General features: G+C 43.6%; 3 protein-coding genes across 5 annotated transcripts; 1 reads left to right on the top strand and 2 right to left on the bottom strand.

Moving 5' to 3' along the window:
- Positions 1 to 138: 138 nt before the first annotated feature.
- lin9 (lin-9 DREAM MuvB core complex component) lies at positions 139 to 8,130 on the bottom strand (the record flags this gene model as incomplete). Of its 2 annotated transcripts, none has more annotated exons than XM_079291315.1 (15): positions 139 to 1,101; positions 2,416 to 2,513; positions 2,674 to 2,856; positions 2,950 to 3,075; positions 3,162 to 3,242; positions 3,334 to 3,435; positions 3,741 to 3,869; positions 4,027 to 4,160; positions 4,292 to 4,449; positions 4,609 to 4,734; positions 4,864 to 4,994; positions 5,626 to 5,739; positions 6,546 to 6,637; positions 7,082 to 7,114; positions 8,079 to 8,130. In XM_079291315.1, the coding sequence occupies 15 exons, from the start codon at positions 8,107 to 8,109 to the stop codon at positions 996 to 998; spliced, it is 1,644 nt and encodes a 547-aa protein (XP_079147441.1). In that variant the 3' UTR covers positions 139 to 995. The 2 variants fall into 2 exon arrangements, with proteins under 2 accessions (XP_079147441.1, XP_079147440.1); XM_079291314.1 differs by having other exon boundaries at positions 3,334 to 3,411; positions 8,079 to 8,109.
- Positions 8,131 to 8,827: 697 nt separating this feature from the next.
- parp1 (poly (ADP-ribose) polymerase 1) lies at positions 8,828 to 19,829 on the bottom strand. Of its 2 annotated transcripts, none has more exons than XM_079291509.1 (23): positions 19,640 to 19,829; positions 18,630 to 18,792; positions 17,791 to 17,906; positions 17,473 to 17,687; positions 15,550 to 15,640; positions 15,310 to 15,426; positions 14,949 to 15,056; positions 14,596 to 14,758; positions 14,366 to 14,506; positions 13,996 to 14,235; positions 13,810 to 13,875; positions 13,587 to 13,719; positions 13,155 to 13,350; positions 12,923 to 13,051; positions 12,633 to 12,716; positions 12,325 to 12,447; positions 12,094 to 12,222; positions 11,852 to 11,950; positions 11,478 to 11,630; positions 11,170 to 11,297; positions 10,993 to 11,054; positions 10,122 to 10,236; positions 8,828 to 9,572 (listed from the first exon to the last, which is right to left on the bottom strand). In XM_079291509.1, the coding sequence occupies exons 1-23, from the start codon at positions 19,760 to 19,762 to the stop codon at positions 9,491 to 9,493; spliced, it is 2,976 nt and encodes a 991-aa protein (XP_079147635.1). In that variant the 5' UTR covers positions 19,763 to 19,829; the 3' UTR covers positions 8,828 to 9,490. The 2 variants fall into 2 exon arrangements, with proteins under 2 accessions (XP_079147635.1, XP_079147634.1); XM_079291508.1 differs by having other exon boundaries at positions 14,949 to 15,125.
- Positions 16,324 to 17,409, top strand: adorb1a (adenosine receptor B1a; the record flags this gene model as incomplete). Its single annotated transcript, XM_079291100.1, has 1 exon — positions 16,324 to 17,409. One exon carries the CDS (start codon positions 16,324 to 16,326, stop codon positions 17,407 to 17,409), a length of 1,086 nt encoding a protein of 361 aa, XP_079147226.1.
- Positions 19,830 to 24,772: the final 4,943 nt, after the last annotated feature.

Raw genomic sequence — 24,772 nt, forward strand, 5'->3', positions numbered from 1 at the left:
TATACAGTTGTTTGCGTAAATGGAAAGTTTGTATTTATTGTTAAATTGTAATAAAAGTGTCGATTGTGAAAAAAGAATAAGAAGAAAACAGTTTGTTTATGTCTGTTAATAAAGACTCAACTAGAAGACAGATTACTGCTTTGCAATATTATGTTTAATATAAAAAGGAAACATTATATACAATTGCCCCGAGGCACTCTCATATACAACTTTACAAAACTGAAAAAGCAGATTCTCAAGGAAAAAACGGTTGACTTAAATTTTCCGGGCTTAGTGTGGGGGTTGCAGCAGTAGCCATGCCAAATATGGAAATGCTAAGATCATCTTAGGGAAGTAAAAGGCTTCAAAACGCCAGAGTTCTCCTTTATAAAAATACCAAAATCTCTTTTCAGTGCACACAAAATTACAAAAACCCATTTCTGAATACACAGCAGAAATGTTGACGGTAGTTCTAATAATCAGAGATATTGTACAATTATCTACAATAAACAATTTTATAAAACATTCTTGCTCCCTGTGCTCACCATCAGCAGAGCAACAGAACACGTAACTTACAGGGTTAAACTTTAGAGATAGCAAAATATTGTTTCATAACCATACACACCTACTCAAAAATAAATAAATATGGACTATAAAAACGGTAAGAATCAATGTTTGGCACATGAAACCAATAAATAACCATCGACAGTTTGGAGATGTGGATTTGTAGCAACAGCTAAAGGTTCTTTCAGATTCGTGTTCAATTGGGTGCACCAACATTTTTCATACAGTAAAATGGGCGGCTAAAATACTTGGGACGTCCTCCCTCCCTCCAGCGCAACGGGAGTCCGGGCAGAACGCTGAGTCGGTTCACTGGGACGTCCAAATTCAGAGCGCGCGGTGGTGGTCCACAACATCCGTGTGAGCAGTCTCGTATCAGTTCAGGTGAAAGCACCGTCTCAAGAGACCGTGTCAACGGGCCGCACCGCTGCGTGTGGGGCGGAGGAGGCCGGTTCTCAGACTGCATTGGTGTTGTTGGCAGAGAATGCGTGCAGATTTCCCAGCTGACTAAGGCCACTCTGGATGTGTGCCACGTGGATCTCAACATTATTCTGGAAGCAACTAGGAACACAGAGAAGACAATAGTATCAGAAATGTTCAGCACCTACAGGACTTTCAAAGCTGTCAGACTGCTGTGCTATTAACACTACACAACTCGCTGCCTGGTAATCGGGTCTTAAATGCGTTGTGGTTTTCACACTAATGGACTGACTAGCGACATGGGGGGTCACATGCTAAAATATCTTTTAGTGGAAGGAATCCCTGATGAGTTTGTCTAGGCGTTAATCTACGATCAATTAATCAAACGAGAGAAGTGACTCGGACGTCGTCCTGCTTGTTGATGTCGTCGTTGGCACACACACAAAACAGCCCGTCGCCACACATCTTTGAAAGGTCCCCTAAGATCAACACTTACAAATCAAAGTTTACTCGTTTATGGATCAATGAATGTGGTCAACACACGTCTCACTTGTTTCCTCTTGGTTTCGTTTTTTGTCTGTTGTCACACTCGTAGCTCTGCTAGCGGCTTAAGTCCCTGTCGCACTGGAGAGCATTTATGCTTCTGTTCGTTTACAATTTCTTTGTGAACTTCACAGTAGTTGTGCAGAACAAAATAAGCATTATTAAGGAAAGGAAAGTTTTGCATGCATCGCCCCTCTCAAAGCCGTAAACCGGGACTTCAGACTTCTGCCCCATAGAGCTGATAGCGCTGCTGGACACGCCGCCCGTTCGCCGTGTTGAAACGAATCACTGGTAGACTTGGCTGTTTGTTTTCTTCCGGAAAAAGTTCACGCGATAGGGGCGTGGCGAATCAGGGATGGATAAGTCGTTGAAGTTTTCAAACGTACCCGGCTTGGGTTGCGTTTCAAAACGTCTTCGGTGCTCTAAAATGCCGGAGTCGTGTGGACGCTCAGCGTAGACGTAACAACAGATATGCGTTTTAAAATGGAAATGTAGTCGTGTGGATGTAGCCTGAGGCAAGCATGCCATGCTCAGAGCCCTGAAGCCCCGCACGGGCACAGAGCACTATTACTTGTTTATTCAAAATGTATTAATGTTGAACGTGTATCCAAATTGCACCAGAATTTCACGCAGAATTTCCACGGCAATCCCTTGAGTCCCCATCAATACACCCGCCAAGTGTGAAATAGATCAGCTAAACGGTTCTGAAGATATGCTGAAGAAATATCCACATACAGACAGACAGACAGTCCTAGCTTTAGAGCTACATCCAACACCCTCCTCAGGAGCAACAGCAACAACTGTGGTCCGTGTTGCCTCTGATCTGAGGCTTTTGTCGGCGAGTGCGTCAGGGCTAAAGTGGTGTGATAGGCATGAGGAGGTTTAGCTAGAAACACTGAAGGGGCTTTTTACCTGAGGTTGGAGGGATCAATGGATGCCTTGATGTCATTAAGGGAGTCTGTTAGAGATTTAAATTCAAAGGAATTCAGGTCTCCCCCATCTGCCAGACACTGAATCAAATTAAGAAAACTGGATTAATGAACAAGTTATTCAAGTATATCTGTCTATTATGTAATTAATGTGGTTGATACAAAAGCTGTTGAACATTCACAACCGGCTTCTTAACGTATTGCTGTCCTACTGACATGACCATGTATCTACATCCTTTACCTTGATCTGCAGCAGTAGAGCGGTGAGGCGGGAGATGAGGTGCGTCAGGCTGGGGTTGGTCACGCTCTGCTGCCCCTCCTTCAGCGAGTTGCTCAGCTGCACCATCTGCTGGGCTTCGTCCTCACAGCGCCGCCGCAGCTCTGTGGGATGGTCGGCAGGAACCATGCCCTGATCTGGAGCCAGCTGCAACGGACACATTTATTTAGATTGGTCGAGGTGGACTATGAAGTGAGATGCTAGGAGTGTCAGTGGACAGAAGTGCATCTGTTGACTTACATCACAGCAGAACTGCTGAACTTCATGGAGCACCTTCTTCAGATCCTTATTAAGCCGTTCAAGCTCGATCACCCTGGTCGCATATCGCTTCTGAAAGTCCAGGTCAATAGGCATCGAATACGACTTCTGTAAACAAAACACAAGTTTAGTTCGGCTCGATGTATGCATCTCATGTTTTGAAGCTACTTTTAATATAACGATGATGATCGTACCAGTTTCTCTGCCTCTGTGTTCATTTCTTTCAAGTTCTTGATGTGGTCTTTCTTGATCATGAGGATCTTGGACAGCCTCGTCTAGGCATTAAAAAAATAAAACAAAGAATATGTTACAAAGCTGTAGGATGTCAGATTTTAGTATTCCATTGTCATCACAGGAGGTATTTACCACTTGGATGAGGAATTTGACAGGAAATCCTCCCAGAGTATCTCCCTCAGCACCAGGCAGCTTGTTCCTCCACGGCGACTGGTTGACGAGAGGGTCATTGTCCTGTTATCAAAAACATCAAGACTCGTTTTTTCTATGACGACAATGTCTGAACTGTCCATATACAGTAAATGTCACCACTGACTAACATATCTAAACATACTTTTTGCATATATACATTCACAACCTGCTTGTACGAGATATGTGGACCACAACCAGATCGGGATTATTGGCTGCCTCCCAAAAGTATCTGTTGCAGCAGATCAGTCTTCTCACAGCCAGAGCAGATTCAAACCAGTACCAAATAGCATTGACATTGTGCTGACACAGCACATGCTTATCCGTCTTTAGATGTAGGGGGACGGTACCATGAGGACGGGAGTGGTGGCGGATGGGTAAGGCCCCCTGGGCGGAGTCACGACGCTCTGCATGTAGCGTGATATCCGATGCTTCTGGGCAAAGGCTGAGATGGGCATGGTCTCATTGGGCTCGTTGCTCTGGAAAACACAAGCATCACCCGATGTTCAAGACTGTACAATCACATTCCTTTAGCACAGCTACTACAGATCTTTGTATTTTGACAGAATCTGGTTTTACAATCTATGTTGATACAAAATAAAATAAAGACTGACAAACTTAACAGGCCATTCTTACCAAGACTTCGTAGTCAGGCACAGTGTGTGTTCCCAGGCCACTGCGGTCGAAGGTGACGCGATAGGTGGCAGCGCTCGTGTCCACTGCATCGATCTGCCCGGTGAACAGCCCATCATGGACGCCCCGGAGTCGAGCTGAGGAACAGAGAGGAAAAACAAACTGAATCAGAATTATTACTGGCAACACGCCTCAAATGAGCATTGGACATCCTCACTATGAATGCTGAAAATTGCAGACTGGGTGCGTTTCGTTCCAACCGTCTTACCGGTGACTTTGGTTCCTATGATGAGTGGCAGAGGGATTTCATCTGGAAGGTCTTTGCAATTCGACACGTCGGACAGTTTTCTCTGCTGCAGCAGACGCATCTTCTGCCTCTTCTGCCTCAGCGCTGTCCGCTCCTCAGCGAAGAACGCTGACGAACACCTGGAGGGGTCAACGAAGCATAACGCGTTAACATTTATTTCGAGACTTTGTTTTGAGGAAACTGCGTCATAAAAACAAATACAGGGAGAAAACTATTTCACATGTTTGGAGGAGTGATAACGGGGTGTAGAAGCACACGTCTTAAAGATTGCAGCGTACCGTCTGGGTTTCCCCATCAGTCTCCTGATTGTTCCCCACTCGACCCTAGTCAGCTTTCTCGTTTTCAGGTTGGGGAAAGACTCCTTGAGACACAGGCAGAACTCATTGTCACCCTCAAAGAGCGGTCTGGAAGAGATAATAACAACATCGTTAACACATCATTCGACAAACATTGCGGATCAAAAAGCATCTCTGAATCGATTACAATTCATCGAAATGACTTGCTGTCTTCTGAAGGTGAACGTGAGAATGTACCTGTCGATATTGGAATAGAACCATTCGTAGATGCACCATTTGTGAGCTTTGGGAAGCTTAAGGAGGTTCCTTAATCTCAGCCCTATTTTCTGGGATGCCTTCTTATCTGGTGTCACCACATTAGAACATTTCTGTAAAGCAAAACATTTAAACAGTTACTCCACAAAGGCATATATATGTTCGGAAAAATTATAAATACAATAAATTCAATACCGTAAGAAGGGTTATTCTACACAAATTCATTCTTTCACTATGCTAGGCAGCTGTAACATTATTCACTCTAAGGCAACTTCTTCCTCCGGAAACAAAGCTATCAATGATTTTGTGTGGTCAAGCAGATGACTAGCAGGAAAGCACCATTGCTTAAAGGTCTTGCTATGTTTACTTCACTGGATTTGTAGCTTATGTTTAAAGAAGGAGAGGCAGCGGTCTGGAGTCACGTTTGAATCCGTACTTCAATCTGTTCATTTCATCAAACAACTTGGCGCCACATTGTTTTCTGATACACTCAGAATTAAGTTGTTATGCAATTTGGAGCCGTTATTGCTCTTTTGAGGAATTGATTGCTTTAATTGACTACAGTTGCCATCAACGCTGATTGGAAATACACATTTAAAAAAAAAGGTGGCACATTTTCCCTTTAAGTCACGGACTACATTTGCAATAAACTACTGCTGCAGCACAGGTGGGCTCAGTGACACGTTAGACAGCAGGAAGGGCTTCTACTCCCTATGAGTCCCTTTCACAGTAAGCGGTCTGTACCTGTGGGGTGGTGCTGACCCGTTGGCTCCTCCGAGGGGATCTAGAGGGGAGACGCTGCTGGGGCGACTCATCCTCCTCCCGAAACAAACGACTCCTCTTTGAGCTCCGCGTGGGCTGGAAGGATACATGTTGAAAGAAGTTCATGAATTGTGCCAATGATACTTCAAGAATAAAATCATTTTCATACAAGTCGCAAATATTTGTGTGAATTTCTCCTGTAGAACTTTACAGAAATCAATCTAAAGCGCAGTTGTAAGCGCAAAAAAACTGACCCACATTAGTTGGTTATGCAAAAAATGTAGTTGAATCAATGCAATCATGCATACACACACGATTCAGGCAATATCAAGCATAATCAGGCAATATAGGGATGCACCAATCCAATTTTTTAAATCCCGATAGCGATACATGGGTTTGGGGTATCGATCCAATACCAGTGTGTATTAATAAGCTGTATGCCTCACTGTGAGGAAGGGACTGGAATCATCGTTTTATGTGCAAAGCAACAACAGCTTTAACTTAAACATTGTTTTTTTTTTTTTAAAGAGTAGGCTTTTTAATGCAGCAACAAATTGGTCACGAACTAAACAGGAATTAAAATACAGTAATATATAGAATATACATCAAATTGATTTGATCGGCCCCATTGTCACCGATATCTAATCCAGCTATTTAAGTCAGTGTCGGCAATATCTTTGTTGGTGCATCCCCAAGACAAACACATATTTTTTAATCTATTAGGGAGAGTTGTTGCCAACTTAACATGTAATACCCCAGAGAGCATAGCATGATAGATTTGTACTTGACATACTGACCAGTTGCATGTGGATTGCACATTCCTTCCAAATCTGCATTTCTTAATGTGGCAATAAATTCAATCAGGGAGCTGGAAAGTATAATTGCTAAGAAAACACTCTTACTGTGTCCATTATGAGGGAGGACTGTCGTCCCCTGGTGTTGTGAGCTCTTGGGAAGCTGTTCTTTTCATTCAGAGTGTTGGACAAACTGCCTTCTATAAAAAAACAAATGCATTAATTCAAAATAGTGGGAGGACCCCACTGAGGCATTCACAGTATCGAATTCCAGACTCAAAACTATTCTCATCTCACAGATGATGTAATTGAGGTAGATCATTTTCTTACAGGTGTTGACACATGTTATCCTTCCCAATACGGGGACTAAACTCCACTGTGTCTCTGACGGCATTAGCCACAAATGTACGGTAGTGTGGGGTGGGTTGTCTATTGTCGTTGTGGCGCGTCATACAGAAGTCTAATACAATAAAGGACATACATAGGTAACCTATGCCATGTGTCTGCTGATGCACATGCAGACCAGATTCACAAAAATCGTCATAGGCTAAGTGTGTTTCGGCATACATGGAATTTGACACAGTAGTTCCCAATGTGCCAGGGACAGATGTACAGGAAGTTAAATAAAGATGCAGCCCACATACCTTTCAGACTGACAAGTGCCTCTGCTGAGGAGCCTGGGAAAGAGAAAAGGCTAGCGTTACTTCGATTGAACGTACGCACTCACGGCATAGGACTATACTGTAAATATTTGACGACACACTTCAGGGTAATAAAAAACGTATCGAGGCCATTCTCTTTAGTTTTAAGTTCGTGATACTTAATACATTTTTTTTAAGCTACCACAGAAAACGTCTGCAGGGTGATTATGAGATTGCCATTTAAACACTGACAGCAGCCTCATAGCTTAACGCTACATTAACTGAAGTTACATATAGCTCGCGCAGTCAGTTAGGCCTTAATCCCCAATATGAGCTGTCAAGAATGGGCATAACGTCAGCTGTACAAATCATACCCACGAAACGAGCTAACATAAGCTAACGTTACACTTGGTACGACCAGGGGATAAACATGTATTTCAATCAACTACGTTCACATCGATTGAAATTACTATTTCATCTGTTTAATAGCAAAAATAACTAGTTTCCCTTCACCGTCTTGTCAAAACGATACACAACGACGTTACTATGTAACATTAACCAACCGCTAACGAACGTTAAATAAAAGACTAACAAACTACACCAAGCTAACGTTACTGGCTAACGTGTGTAACAATACTTTTAGTAACGTTAACAGAGATGTTGTGGTCGTCCCTTTGTTATTGCTGCTTACGACGTAAGACTAGCAGACGTTAGCTCATAGCTAAGCTAACGTTATTTGTTTACCCAGTTGAGCTAAAGTAACTTGCTCAACTCCAACATTAGCTATGGTTAGCCTCTCATGCTAACAAGCATTAGCCGACTTGGGGAGACCGGTATCTCATATAGCGTCTAGAAAATACTTTGTGAACTCTGCCCACAACTTGCGATATTCATTACATGGACAACAATAGCAGTGTATCACCAAATATTGTATGTTATCACTACGGGGCCTGCTGCGTGTTTACAATGCAAAACTCCTTGAATATATGTTATTACTCACTCTCGTCTAACAGCTGGTCCATCTCCGCCATCTTGAATTAGCCGCGCCGCTTTTTCAAAGACGTTGTCAAACTGCATTCTGGGTCGGGACGCTATCTGGAGGGCGATTTGAGACATAAAAAGCACATCATTTATCAAACCGACGACTGCAGAATCACTTTGTATTATATGTGCAAACACACACTTACAGTCACTCAATATCAATCCAACTTTCCGTACGAAATGTAACGGGAAGTTCTTGGAAAACAGTTTCTTAAGAAAAAGTCAAGAGTAGACACTCAGCATCCACACATCGTCAGACAGCACTTGAGCTACAGTCACATGTTTATTTTTTCTTCAATTTAATTCATTGTTGGGAAAAATTTATGCTTTATTCCCAACTTCCCATGGTGCAAGTTGTTGTTTTTAACCGGAGTTAAACATAGAAAACCATAGCCAGTATAAAATGCCTTTTATAGTCTCTTTCAAATGGAAAATCAAGTTAATAATAATATACTATTTCTGTTTCGTGGTATTAGTGTTTTTAATATTGTCCGACAAGATCTAGCATCACACTGACTCTGACCTGCCCAAGGGTTAATTGGGAAAAGGAGAAAGCCCTACGGGAAACAAATCCAGCATCTCATAACTTTGAAAGCTTGACATGCCAATTTACATTTATATTCACACTGTAATCAAATCCAAATTTGAAATTGTATCCAACATGCAGTGGAACAAAATAATGATACACAAAGGCAGGCATGACCTTTTGAAAACATTTTATTGTATTTGAGGTAAGCGAGAAAAACACTAAGAAAAAGTGTGGCGCGTAACATCGCAGTCCTTTCTTTTGCAGAATAATTTGCGAAAACCACGAACCACATTTTTCATTTTCAGCAAGGAAGACAGTTTGAGAGACAAGCAACAAAACAAATATATACACGTCAAACCTTGTACAGTATCTTTGAACCCAACAGTTGACAAAATGTTTGTGTACATCTGCAGAAAATCCCTTCTAAACTTGCAGGACTAAACCTTAATTAACTAAAGGTGTAATTAAGAATGAAGATACTTTTCAAATTCAAGATAACCACGTGAAAACTACAAACATTTTCTGATGTTCATGTCTAAACCAAAACCTTTCTATGCAGTGTGCACCGCTTGCTTCAATCACAATATTGAACTGTGATTTGTCTCTTGTATGAGCAACTGAAGTAGGTATTTAAGTACCTAATGTGTTACTAAGGAAGACTGCCAGCTATTAAACCGGATGAAAAAAGCAATAAAGTGTCTTGAGACTTCCATTGCCCGTTGTAAAGCATGGTAGAGCATCATTCCATCACCAAATATTTTCTGTTGCAGCGAATGAAGCCTGGGCGTTTGGAGGCAACAGTGGTTTTAGTTTTCACTGAAGGAGGGTCTGGACAAAGCCTCTCACCACAGGGACGTCTGGTAGTTAAACTTGATCTTCAGGAGATACTTCATGTTTACCTGGGCCACATCATACACAATGTACCTGGAGGAGCAGCAGCTTAGGAAAACAAAGACTCGTGAAATAAGAGGACATTTCACAAATTACAGACATGAGGGGAACAGAAATAGATGATCCAATTTATGCCAGAATACCTAATTGTAATTGGTATAAAACACCGTTGGTTCCTCAGTGTTCTACATCATGATCGGGAGGTTACAAAACAACCCGTCTCACATTAAAGACAAGACATGCTGACTACAGCTTTTAAACCAGCCATCCAAGATCAATCCTATTTTGAAATTAGATCAGAAACATGAGTCCAAATTGAGGCTAAATTTCGTGTGATGTGAACTTGGTAATAGCGTAAAATCGAAAGCTCAGCAGTGACAGCTAAACCTGTACACATTATATATAAATTATAAATTTAACTTGAGTCAGTTTATTTAATGTCAAGAACTGCCTTAGTCTTCGACTCCGCACACACAACAAACTACTAAATACGTAATTATATGGAAAAGCAGGAGAGATACGGGGTAATTTGGAAAGATTATTGTAAAAGTCATAACCCAGGTGGTCAGTGTGGAAGGATACTCATTGTACAGGAGACTTGTGTCATCAATGTTCGTGTTGGCTCCTTTTCCCAGAGGTACCTGCACGCCATCCAAAGTGACAGATGCTGTTGGATCAGGAGCAGATCTGCCCAAACCTGCAAGAACAACAAGAGTTCATGAATGAAAGTCTTTTCAAACTTTGATGTTTTATAAACACGAGGCTCTTGAGTTGCCAAATGTCCGACCACGATAATGACAATGTTCAACAAAACAAGTTATGCACATCAGTTAAATAACACTTTATTAAAAAAGGCACAGCGTGTAGGAATTAGGAGCATATATTAGCAGAAATAGAATATTAATAACTATATTATCATAAGTGGTTAATCACCTGAAACTAAGAATGATTGTGTTTCTGTTAGCTTAGAATAAGCTCTGCATATCTGCTCATATCTAGAGGAGCAGGTCCTCTTCACGGAGTCCGCCGTGTTGCACCGCCATGTTTCTACAGTAGCCCAGAGCAGACAAACCAAAACCCGGCTCTAGAGAGGGCCAATAACACTTTTACTTTACCTGAAGGCCACCGTAGCTCTCTAACACGCTTTTGAAACTGCGGAAATGTAACCTGTAGAGTGCAAAACCGTGGTACCGTCAGCTGCCGTCTGTCTTCCGTTATTCCTAAATTACCGGTAGTGTTATTATGGTTAAAGATGGCCACTGAGTGAAATGAACGGCATTAGCATGGTTTTGCACTCGGTGGCTTACGTTAGCGTAGTCTTGAAAATGGAGGATTGAGCGGCGGAATCTGCAACCTCATCGCTAGATGCCACTAAATTCTACACACTGTGCCTTTAAGCTATCCCAAACAGCCCACGGATCATCAAAACAAAATGTGACTAAAGTTTTCTGACCTTTGACACTGTGCTTGCCCTTAGGTAGTTTTGAAATGTGGGACGCCTTCTTCAATTCATGCCTGCATTAAAAAAGAAAAAAAACACACATTCATTTATATTATCATCACACATAAAGCACATGAAAAGGTTGATATTCAGGCTCTCTTTTTTTAAAGAACTCTGACTGTCACTTACATGTTGCCGAGGGCCACCTCGGCCAGCAGTAGGAGGCCTACAGGGTCAGACTGGGAGGTGTGACAGTAGTTCGCACTCTTGGACACCATGTCGGCGAAGTACACACCTTTACCGAACATGTAACCAGTCTGGAGAAAATGAAGCAAAACGGCAATATAACACAGGACTGAAAAGGAGAAAAATAAACTTAAAAACATGACGGAATATTTGAAAGTTTATTTCAGAAAGTGAATGTGTGACATAGTGGCTGAAGCAGTTTTTGGGTCCCCTCAAACTTGAACTCAGCCTAACCACAAAGACAAACTCACCACTGGGGCCTCTGGAGGGGCAATGCGAAGACCCTGAGACATGATGCCGGCGTAGTTGGTGGCACGAGAACCGTGCCACAGCAGCTGGCGATTGTGTAGCTCCTCGAAGGGGCGGTACCGCTGGCGCTCTCCCTCTCGAACTATTTTGAAGATCTACAGGATGGGAAAAATGAATAAAAAAAAATAATAAAAAAATCAGGAAACGCAGAGAGATGGTAATTTAGGCTGGATAACAAAACATACAGTAGATATAAACAGTAATGCACATATTGTAGAATAATTTACATTCAGTTTGTGGTTGAATCAGTAATTAGAAACAAAGACTTCTACAAACTAAGAATTCAAATGAAGCGGTTGTCAAACCGTTGACTTACCTCTTGCACTTCAAGTGTGTAAGTGTTGTGTGTGGCCGCGTGGGTGTTCTTAACATATTGCCTAATGATCTCAGCCTCATCTGTAGTTTTGTCAACAACCTGTGAAACAACAAATATATAGAATACTGTAATATTTCCATACATAACCTCTTCATACAATGACCATGCTGGACATTGTTGTTAGAGAAAATACAACCGTCCATAAGCACGAAAGAGTAAAAACGTGGAACTACACTCCTCACCTCAATCTTGGTTTTGAGCTTCTCGTAGTTGATGTCGATGGGGTCGCTCTCATTGTCCTGGGCCCCTCCTCTCAGCAGGCTGTATGCCACTTCAATGTCCAACAGGTTGTCCAGCATCTGAACTTTGGCCTGAACAGTGATGTATGTGGATGTTGTGAGATGCATTGGTACTCCGCACATTTATAAAGCGAGACAGAACTGTACAGTGGGATGCGGTATTTGCGTCCTTACTTGAATGTAGTCCAGGCTGCTGAGCAGTGGAGGTTTCTTCATGCCGAAGTCGTGAGGGATCAGGGTGTAGAAGCGATTGGAGAGATCCAGGATCTGGGCCTCGGACTGACTACCTGACACAGCCTAAAGAGGAAACAAAGCGATCAGTAATAACAAGATTGCATGGGTCAGGGGAGAAACTGTGCTTCACAAGTGTCGAGCTGAAAAAAAGGGAAACAGGAAAAGGAACTGAATGTTTTAAGAGTGGATTGCAATGCGCCACACAAGGAATCCCAATAGAGAGGTAAAGAGTGAGAAGCAGTGCTGACCTGGTGTACTTCAGTGAGGAGAGAATAGGCGCTCTGGATCTGCCTCTTACTCAGCTTTCCGAGGGGCATCTTCTGGAGGTCAATCTGAAGACGGGACAGGAGCGATAAGACGTACGTAGGCGGGACACAGAAGATGAATGCACACACTGGTGAGGCTCAAATGAGGCTCTATTGAGATGGACATGTGGATTTTTCTTTTACAGTGTAATACATACATCAATAAAAGGAAAACTACATTGTTCTTATCTCACACGTACATGCACACAAACAAAACTAAATAAGAGTCTTACCTCGAACTCCACCATGGCCTTCTTCATGCTCTCGACATCAAAGATCAACTTGATCAGCTCCTGGACGGGCTTGGCCAGCTTGGACTTGGTGCCGGCGGTGGCCGTCAGCCTCTTCACTGCTTCTTCGTCCTGTCAAGAAACAAGAACACCGCAGAGCCGATTCAGATACAGAACAAAACAAAACCCGTCGCATATGTCCTCTCTGGTTTCGAGTGCGTGTTGACGTATGTACCTGTCCGTAGTCGATCTCCAGTGGGTAGAACTTATTGGGGTATTTGGTGAAGTTGGAGCAGCTCCACTCGTTGCCCGTCTTCTCTTTGTAGACACCCAGGAAGTTGTCCAGTGCAGAGTTTTTGTCGTGAAACTTGTCCAGCTTGTTGCCTCCAATGGTGGTGCCCACTCTGCCCCATGACCTGAACACCCAGTATCTGGACATACAGGGAAGAAGGGCAATGTCAGAGACAGTCTAGGTAGAATGATCATTCTGATACAATTATTATTTCTACAATTATGGCAAAATAATGGAAAAAATGAAAAAGTTCTACTGCACTGGAGCAAGCAAGCCAAGTGAAATTTGCAGGATGACTGGTGGAATATGAAGCTTTTAATAACCTCTGAACAAATAAGAAAAGAAAGTGAAATGATTTTCTTCAGTCACACCGACCGTTTCTGTACATCATCCTCCAGCAGCTGCAACTTATAGTAGGAGTTAGTTCCTCTGACGATGTCCACGAGGCCCAGCGTAGCGCTGTACATCTTCCCGCTCTGCTCCAACACATGAGCGCTGTTCTCCAAACCTAGGAAATCAAAATCACCAGTCCATGTCAGAAGATAATAAAAAAAGGGACAGAGACACGTCTTCAATGCAGGGTGCTCCTCGTGACTACCTGAATCTGGATCCACAGCAGCGCCTCCTTTGACCGTGAGTTTCATCTTCTTGGATTTGTTACCACCTGGAATAATGTAGATGAGTTACTCATAAATATACACCAAAGAGTCCAATACTATAACACAAGTCCAGATGAATCACCCCTCCAAAACAATAAAATAACAGCTGAATAAGTATCTTTTACCTTCCTCCTCCTTCACCCTGCCTGTGCTCTTGGCAGCCAGCGCTCCAGACTTAGAGGCTGCAGACGCAGCTTGTGCCTCAACCTTGACCTCTGCACCCCAGGGTGAGATGGCGTGCAGGGAGACCAGTTCCTGGAGGGCTTTACCCGACGACTTGATGTCTGTGAGGAAGTCCTCGGAGACCACGCGCACGCCGGCCTCCCTGGCTTCCTCCATTTTCTTACTCATCTTCTCCACCTCCTCTGTGAAAACATGGAGGAGGAAGAAGCAGGTGGGATACAGACGGCAGGTCAGAAACGCTGGAAATATTACATCGATGCCGCTCGCTGGACCACATGTTGGTAACTCTGCAATTTTTGACGGGTAGCTCACTTTTGGTGCTGAGGCAGAGGGACGCCTTATTGGCTGTGTTGGTAATCTTCCCGCCCATCTCCTCCACAGCAGCCTTTAGATCGTCCTTGTTCTTGGTCAGCTTGCCCACAGACAACAGCTTCATACCAGTAAGAGGTTTGTCTACGGGATAGACACAGATATTACAGATATAGCTAAATATTTCAACGTGCGCAGGATACCGACGCGCTCCTTCAGGTGCGGTCACTGACCTGCGGGGGCTCCCTCTGGCAGTCGCTCGGTCGGGGCACTGGATGCACTCGCCAAGGGTTCTGCTTTGGCTTTGGGGAGAGTTTGGGCCGGAGCCTCCTTCGGGTAAACTCGGTCCTGTCGCTTGAACTTGAACTTTTTCAGGAAGGGAACTTCGTGGAATTCCTAAAATGATAAAGAATATTCCAAATAGTAAATGTAAGTAATTGGTAGAGATTTAGCTCAATCACCAGGACAAATTAAAAACCTATATTTCCAACCATAATTCAGCTGCTCAAGGCTACAGGCGGTGATTCAGCATGAAAACATCGACCCGATAAGGAACCAAGAGGAGCCCTGAGAGGAGGCGACCTACCTTGGGGGTGACCCAGTCTCTGCGTATGGGTGTGGTGGTTTTGAACACACACTTTGTCCAGGCTGAGATGTCCCCTGTACAGTAATAAGCGTCGCCCTTGAACACCACCTGGCCCGTGCACTCCTTACAGGCCTCAAGAGCACCGAAAGCCATGCCGTCAGCCAGGCAGTCCACCACCTGTAAACAACACACATGTGCTGATCACGGAACAGTAACTCCAGCTGCATCAAGTAGGACAGTTAGTCGCGTATACGTTACACACAACAACAACACTTTCTCCCTCAACACAGCTGTCTGGATTCCTTTGAATGTCATTTCATTTTGAATACAGTGGCAGTTGAATAAGAAGAGGCTCTCCTACATTCGACTCTCCAGAGGGAACCTCTTGGCCATTTGCAATCAGAAGCTCCTTCATATCATTGGTTGAAGAAAACTTCTTCAGCTTGTCCTTAATGCCCCAAATTAGCTGACTTTGGTTCTGCGGATGCAAAAACAAAAAAAAAGAAGAAGAAACAAACAGAGCAGCATATTAAAAACATGGCCGCCAATCAGAATGTGATGTTTTCTGCAACATAAGAACTAAAAGAAGAAGAGAAAGTACCTTTAACTGCTCATCCAGCTGCTTCTTCTCCTCCTCTTCCTCTTTCTTTTGTTTCTTTGATGCTCCATCCATCTCATCAGCCTTACGCTTCCTGTAACAGCAAACAAGGTCCAAAAAGTTTTCTTCCAAACTTTTGTTGTTTTCTTTTTTTAATAATTCAGCATGGACAAAAAGAAAAGAAGAAGAAAAAAACATCCAAATTAACTTCCTAAATGAGGCCAAAAGGGACACTGGAACAAACAAGCCCGAGTCTGACACCTTCATTCATTAGGGGAAATTAATTAGAGCCCCATCACTGAATAGACACACACAAGCAGGTACATGTCTCCACAATCCCAGGTGTCAATGCTGATATCATCTGCCCTGACAAGAACTATTCATTAGCCTCCCCATGAGACCAGACACAGGCATCAGTTAATGACCATCCAGTAGCAGCCAGTCTCGGTCTGATCCTTTGTAGTACAACAAAACAAGACAAACGTCCCTTATCAGACAATACTGATGCCAAGAGGGAAGAAGGGACTTCTATAAAGAAGCATCTTTCAGTTGTGTTCAAACAGAGCATTAGATGTTCAATGTGAGGACAAGTGTGAGCATTATCAGGATGTCAGAATAACGATGACGTACTCTTTAGTTTACTGAGTAACAACACTTGTTTTAAGAAGCGCTATCCTGCAGTAGACTGGTGAGTAACTTTAGTTTGCTTTCATCGCCCGACTGAGCAGTTGAGCTTGACTTCTAACTTGAATCTTACTGCTTTCTTTAGGGACAACCATGGAGAACACCACAGCACTGCTGAACCTCTACACTCTCCACCAAACTGTAAGCTCATCCCGTCCCTCTTCTCCCTTCCTGCAGCCTTTACAGAGCTCCTCCACTCCATCCTCCTCCAACACCTCCTCCTCCCTTCCTTCACCTCCGCCCGCTGACCTGGCGATCTCCCCGAACGTGTCGTACATGGCGGCTGAGCTCGTCATCGCCTTGCTCTCCACAATCGGCAATCTGCTCGTCTGCGCCGCCGTGGGCCTCGACCGCAAGCTACGCACCGTCACCAACTACTTCCTGGTCTCGCTCGCGGTCGCCGATGTCGGCGTGGGCACGATTGCCATTCCCTGCGCCATCCTAACCGGCGTTGGTTTGCCACGTCACAACCTCTACCCGTGTCTGCTTATGCTGAGTGTTCTGATAATGTTCACCCAGAGCTCCATCTTCAGCTTGCTGGCGGTGGCGGTGGAGCGCTACGTAGCTATATTCATGCCCTTCCGCTACAATGCGGTGATGACGCCTCGTAACGCCGCGTTGGTGATCCTGACCACGTGGCTGCTGGCCTTTCTCATCGGGCTCGTGCCTCTGATGGGCTGGCACAAGACGCCCCCCGATTCAGGCTACTGTTTCTTTGTCTCGGTGGTGGACATGACCTACATGGTCTACTTCAACTTCTTTGCGTGTGTGCTGGCACCCTTGGTGATCATGTTTCTCATCTACGCCCAAATCTTCATCACAGTCAAGCGGCAGGTGAAGCGCATCGCAGCGGAGCACGGCGGCAGAGGGGCGGGACAGACTGCGGCCGGCATGCGCCGAGAGATGAAGACGGCCACTTCCCTTTTCCTGGTTCTTTTCCTCTTCACCGTCTGCTGGATCCCCCTGCACACGATCAACTGCTTCCTGCTTCTCTGCCCACGCTGCCCCGTGCCGCTGGAGCTGCTCCTCGCTGCCATCATCCTGTCACATGCCAACTCGGCCGTCAACCCTTTCCTGTATGCGTACACGATGACGCCGTTCAGAGACGCCTTCAAGGCAATGTTCACGTGCTGCAGGGCGGCGGGAGCCAGAGAGGCTTTAAATGCGGCACGACGCTGAAACACTGAGTACCCAAGTACCCAACCCGCACAAAATAATATCATCCCTTCTTTTTGGACTCACCCTTCGGTTTTGACAGCAGGGAGCCTCTTCTTAAGCTCCTCCTTGTCTTCTGCCCGTAGTGCGTTGAAACCCTTCAGCTGGGCGGCGGTGTATTCGGGCTTGAAGACCAGTTCCTCCCTGCGGCTCACAAAACACGCCGTGTGGTACCAGCGGTCGATCAGACCCAGCTGGGGCTTCTCTGCGTCCACCGTTTTCTTGGATACGCGGATCTGATCCTAAAGGAGAGAATCGTAGACTCTGTAACCCTAATGGAAGAATCCCCCCTTGATCAAACTTACATGATATCTAATACATATGTCATATTGAGTTGCTGCTAACCTTCTCTATTTTCTGATCACAGCCTTTGCATGTGCTGCGGTTTGACTTGGCGTATTCAACCGCAAAGTCATTCAGTGTCTTCTGTCCTTTAGCTCCGCCCTTCTGGTCCACTTTTCCTGCAAGAAGGAAGAGCAATCGAGTAAAATATATTACTTTATCATTTTTATAAATATAAATAAATAAATATTGTTGTTGTTTATATTGGGGTGGCTGTGGCTCTGATGGGTAGAGCGGGTCGTGCTTTTACCAAGGTTGGCGGTTCAACCCCCCCCCCCGCTCCTTCTGCCAAAGGGTCTTTGAGCCAGGCACTGAACCCAAAGAAGCCCACGGCTCCTAAAATGCTTCGGCTGCGTTAAAAGCCGAGGTCAAATGTCATGTATGCACCTGTATGTTTATGACGAACGTAATAAAGTTCGGCTTATTTTATGCAAATATATTTAAGATTTCAAATCATCTACATGAAGCCACACTGGGACTACAGCTCGTACTTGTTGTGTGTGGGAATGTGATATTTCAACAACCCAATAATAATAATAATAATAATAATAATAATAATAATAATAATAATATATTTTATTTATGTAGCGCTTTTCATGACACTCAAAGACACTTTACATTAAAATCATCATATATTAAAACAATACACTAAAAACAAAGTACACAATAATAGTCACACATTAAAAGCAGTTTTGAACAGGTGAGTTTTGATTTGTGATTTGAATGTGGAAAGGTCAGTGCAAGCTCGGTTGTTTTTGGGGAGGGAGTTCCAGAGGGAGGGGGCAGATATGGAGAAGGCTCTGTGTAAGACCTATGTTAAATGCTAAATGTCGAGTACTGACCTCCTACCGCTCCGCCGCTCTCAATGGCCTTTTGGACCTTCTCCTGGTCCTCCCAGCGGAGGTCAGAATACCCAGAGATATCAGCCGTCGACTGAGCCGCCGCTCGCAGCCAGAAGCAGGAGAAGTGGTGCCAGTGGGGGACTTTCCCGTCAAACATGGGCGACTGCCGGACAAAAAAGCAAACACAATACGTTATAAGTCAACCAGTGATGAGCATGTGTGACATTTATTTTGTGGAAGTTTTGTGGGGAGGATTAAAAAACATTTGATTGCAATGCAAAGATATATGTTATAAATGATGTAGCCTTCCACCATCTGTTGGCATCTTGTATGTCCAGGTGGGCTGGGCACTTATTTGGGGAAGGGTGACACAATAAACTACAACCAGGGAGAATGGAAATACTCCCAACAGATACTGTGGGTGGCCAATGTCAGTTTTGATTGTTTTATGTTGATTCACATGAAATGGCTGATTTAAATGACCACTTATTAAAACGTAATAGGCAACAAAATGATGAATTGAGGATCTGGAGCTGCTCCACAGGCCATGAATGAAAAGCTTTCTAGCCCCTTAAGTGAATTCATTATCTGTGGGGACTTGGCAATGTATTAATAATGCTGTTGTTATATGTTGGCCTCTGAGGCAGATGGTCACACAGACATTGTGCAGCTTGTCGTCTTGAAGAATAACCTCGAGCCGCGTAAAACATACAAAACTGCCCTTTCGTGAAGAGCAGGATGCGTGCTCGCAAGAGTCCGAGATTAAGACAGTCTCAGCGGCTCTTTGTGAGCAACACTCCGCAGACAATGACAGACATTTAACAATGCTAACGAGGGCCTAACCTAAACGCAACTGAAACCACACTGTGAACTGCATGTTTCACGCTCTCGTGCAATCATAAATGTTCTCTATATTCGCAGAATAAACCAGCTAATTCACAGGAGCTAGCATCCGGGCAGTGAGCGAGCTAACAGAGCATGTGTCTCCGGATGAGTCTGGACGTCGTTACCTGCACCATGATGGCCATTCTCAGCGAGTCTTTCCCTATGTTTTCCTTGCACTTCTTGCACGATGCACGGCCGCTTTTGGCATATTCCGCTTTGTACAGCTTGTCCTCTTGAGACTCCGCCATACTTCGTTGATATTATTGCAAAAAAATAAAAATGAACTGAGTGTGAGGCTTAACTTTCTTCTGATGACAAGGGGCCACAATCAAAGCACAGAGAAGGGAAGCCCGCGTGCCTGCACGGCATCATAGATGCGAGACACGAGCTCTCACTCTGTCTCTGTTTACTGGCACCAAAACGTCCCCACAAAGCACCAACTGCTCTTTAGATGAGATTACCACGAAAATGTACCGTGAATCAATACTTTGAAGAGTTTTCTGAAACCTGGGTATCAGGTTTTAAGCTCTATTGTAAATTACTCCACGAGGGCAGCATATCTACCGAACAACAAGGTTCAGGTGTAGACATTTATTTGGGCAGTAATGCTTCAGGGTTCTAGCCAGATGTGGATTCGTACCCTGCACACAAGCTGAAGCAGACTTGGAGTCACAAACATGTGGACTCACTAGACTGGACCTCAAAGACGTGAGACTTTATAACTATCATAATAACTAGTATGAGAGTTTGACTTGCCCTACAAGACTTAAAACCAGTTTAAATCCTGATCTATTAATAGCAATGTTGTTGTGTAACCATGGTGGTTTATGAAGACAGATACTGATATGTTTTAGAATAAAGATCTATTAATTGTGTCAGACAATAAATATAATACACAATATAGTAAAATAAAGATTTCATATTTATTTCCATACATGTTGGTAGTGAAACACTGAATTAAAAGAGTCAAATTTATCTTAAAGGTGGCTTCTTGTGTCAGGTCCATCAGACGCAAATGTGCAGTAGTTTGGGTTTATTCTTCTGTATGTGCATCAGGAAACTAAAAATATAGTGTAAGAACACAGAGAACCCCCTTTTTCCAACTACCGAGTGATCCATCTTTCACAATATACGATGAAGGGAGTCGACCGCAGAATACGCGCGCGATTTGCAGCCAGAAGTAATCGAGTGCAGAGAATGGGAGAGTTCGTTCGTGTTCATCCTCGATAACGTGTGAAATATTTTAGAATGAACAGCGGAAGCTCTGCTGAAAAACTGGGATTAGCCCAAGTGCAAAGTATTTGTCAGGATATCAAAGGGTTCGCTATTGCCTGATGTGAAGCGGTTCAAGTTTCAATTAAAGAAGGAAGAAATCAAAATAAATTAATATTATAACATATTAATATTAGGGGTGGGAATCACCAGAGATCCCGCGATACGATATTATCACGATACATAGGCCTATATTGCGATGAATTACTTTTTTCAACTTCAAATTATGTCCCCAAAGGAAAACGGTGTCAACATGTTTTATCGAATAAGATAAAGTTTTCAGTCTGTTCATCTCACTTCAATCATTTTTATTGCAGCAAAATAGGATTGTCAAGCAGACAGACTGACCAACAATGTCATAAATGTTGCATGAACCCGACAAACTGAACTGTTTGTATTACTGCATAGTCTAACTAAACTGAATGCAAACGTGTGGACTCAGTATATGAACTATAACTTATATAAGTAGGATATAAGAGTTATATAACTGGCTACTGTTGGCAGATTTAACCCCGTTGTGAGGCCAGATGTCTCTCTTTGTTTTGACCAACTTCCTACCAATCACGCTGACCCGGGACCTTTGCCGACGTCACCAGAAAACAACTCAGCACCATCTAGTGGACTGAAAAAGCAATTGATTTGATTTTTCTAGTAATTTTTTTAAAAATAGTTTATATCATGAAAGATCGATACTTGGCGTCCGTGTATCGATCTTTCATCGACCAGAGACATGTTGCTCAGTTCATTGTAGTTCAGGTGGAAAGTCAGTTCAGTAATAAAGACTTCACTCAGTGTGCTGCTTGAACATGGAATCATATTTTCAGTGAAATCAAAAGAGGAAAGCAGCATTGAAGCTGTTCTTGAGGCTTGTTTTTGACCCCACACTTTGTCTGTTGGAGTCATCACACTCTATTTGGACCTGCAGTACATGAAGAACTGTGGTGAAACAGGAAGCTGATTCAAATGTTTTATTGAAGCAAAAGAAGCATTATCACCATGAGAAAACACAACACTACAAATAAAAAGTCCTACATTTTAGAATTACAGAACAAAGTTCTTCATGATCAAGAGAAACACTCCTCATTATGCAAAATAAACTCTGATAGAGCGCTATACTGTCATAAACATGTTATTGGATCATTATTACTGATTAACATGGAAGTAGCATTTTAACGCTGCAGCAGGTTGAGATTCTATAAAACAATGCGTCATATTTAATGAGCTCATCACACACTTTATATTAAATATCTTAAGTGCAAAGAATCTACACTCTTAGAAATAAATGTGCTAACTAGAACCATGGGTTCTTCAACTTGTCCCCGTAGGAGAACTCATTTTGGTTCAACCGTTCAACCTTTTCTAAAGGTTCCACCTGGAAACCTTTCAGAGGGTTCTACCAAGAACGAACCATAAATAGTTTGACCCAGAACCACATGTAAAAGTTCCCAGACAAAATCTTCTCTGGAGGTTCTATGCAGAACATTTCCACCTTCTAAGGGTCCAAACAAGATCCCACCTGCGTGTCTCCACCAGGAACCCTTTCGTATCCCAAGGGTTCCATCTAGAACTCACTATGGGTTCCTCATGAGGTTTCTAAAGAACCGGGGATGACGTGGCGCAGCACAACCCACATTTCTGGCTTTTTTTTAAACACCTGTGCTTTCAGAAACCCTTGAAGAAGGAAAAGGTTCTTCAGAAGCAAATGGTTCTGGGTAGAACCTCAGCCCTTCATGAAGAACCTGTTTGGAACCTTTATTTCAAAGAGTGTAGAAACTATAGCTGACAGATCTATGTCGTGGAGTAACAGTCTAAAGTAGCATGAAATGTAAATACGTTACTTCACAGCAAAGGGTCAGTACTTAGGTACTTTCTACCATTGATTGAGAGGAGGAAGAAGAAGAGGAGGAGGATAAAGGAAGCCTCTGACCAGAGTGGACTCAAACATTAAAGCTCATCTTTATTTGGACACGTCTCCTTCTTCTTTGTCTTCTTCTCTTCCTTGTGGAAGACTTTTCCATCCGACTGCTTCTTCCAGCTCAGCTTGATGCCGTCATTCAGCCCCTGGTCCTTCAGCCTCTGTTTGAACTGAGATACAACAACTTTTACTTCCTGAATGTCGCTGACAGAGAAGAAGTCTTCACTAAACGCTGTTGTTCATTTACATCCTGCATCCTTTCTCACACTGTCCTCATGTGGAAGCTCTGCTTTAGAAGAACTCTGGTTCCCACTAGAACAGCTTTGTTGTTTGCATGTTCTTTGGACACAAGTCTACCTTCAATAGTGACGTATACACGTGTGCACTGCACACAGCACATTTACATTGTTCTTAGTGGGCCACTCAATCACATGCATCACCTGGTTGTTCTCTTTTTAATGTTAGAAAGATGTACCGTCTTCAAGAGGTCCTCCATCACCACAGGGTCATTCAGATCCACAGACGAGCTGCTTTTCTGCACCCTCACTTTTATCACTTGCATTGAAACAGGAGCTAAAAACCAACAAACTTCATCAGTCACAACATTTCTGGTTGATAATAATCTGCATCCTTGAATGTTTAACACTTTGAATGATAAAATAGAAAGTCTGGTAATTTCCCATCAGCTCAATCTTTAAATATGGCTGGTGCAAGAAAGCCTGAGCTTAGCATGGTGTTAGCGTTAGCATTCGAGCATCAATGAGGCGATCACTCTCCATCATCTGCAGTTGATCTGCATATTCAATGTGTTTTTATCCATAACTTGATAGTTATGGTTTTATTTTGCTCTACTTTTGATGTTTTTCTGTATTTTTTAAACTGTATTTGCTCATAAAGTAAACCTAAATCCACATTAATACACTGAGTGAATGATAGCTTACCACGGTAGCAAATGAACGCTCTCGGGACGTCACAGTTCAGGTTCTCCCATTGTCCATTGGCACTAAAATCTGCTGCTGCACAATTGCTAGAGACACCTGTAGGTATAGCTTTCCAGTTTCTAAATGAGGAGTCACTTCCGTCAGACCACTTCCATCCATCTCTGAAAAGGCCCATCCAGGCATAGTATCCTGAGGATACCAGATTCTGGACCTTCTGGTTCTCTACCATGTTTCTCACACTGGCCAGGTCTGTGTGGTGTTCTCTGCAGTAGCTCTGGGCCTCAGTCCACGACATGGCGATGTCAATGAAGACAAATGTCTCAGTCGGTCCTGAAAATAGACCAGAGTGAAGTGCTGTGAAGAGGCACCATAACAGACAACATGGATGCATACCAGTTGTATTGTTGCTTAATGAATCTCAGCATGAAGGTGAAGTCAACACAGAGCTGTGTGAACATGAACATTCAGGCATCCATTGAGTCCCACATTCATAAAGATACATCAGAGCTATTTTCCCTCCAACAGACATTCTACAAACCGGCTTAATGAGCCTGCTCCCACAGTGACATGGGGCAGGACTCACATTCATCTGCTTTAAATGACATTCATGTAGCCCAAGACTAGTTCAAGTTACCATGAGCAACTTTTAGCTGGTTATGAAACAGTTTAGTCCTGATCCTCTATCAGACCTCCATCAGTAAAGAGACCATCAGAGAGAAGATGGTCTATTTCCATCGAGTTATTGTTAATGCTCGTCATCGGAGCCACCGGGTCGGATTCTGGTGAAACCAGTTGAACTCATGCAGCTTCACCAGTAACTCCTTCAGCTCAGACTCCAGCAGAGACCGGTCCACCGTGGACAGACCCAGATCCTCCAGCAGAGACCGGTCCACCGTGGACAGACCCAGATCCTCCAGCAGAGACCGGTCCACCGTGGACAGACCCAGATCCTCCAGCAGAGACCGGAGCACCGTGGACAGACCCAGATCCTCCAGCAGAGACCGGACCACCGTGGACAGACCCAGACCTTATTGCTGGGATGGAAGGGAGGCACGGGAGAACTAGAACCAGGACTGAACAGGACCGACTGTCAGATCCTGCTTCAGTAAAATGAGAGGTTTTCTAAATGT

Source organism: Melanostigma gelatinosum (assembly GCF_949748355.1).
Source record: "Melanostigma gelatinosum genome assembly, chromosome: 19".
NCBI classification, from domain to species: domain Eukaryota; kingdom Metazoa; phylum Chordata; class Actinopteri; order Perciformes; family Zoarcidae; genus Melanostigma; species Melanostigma gelatinosum.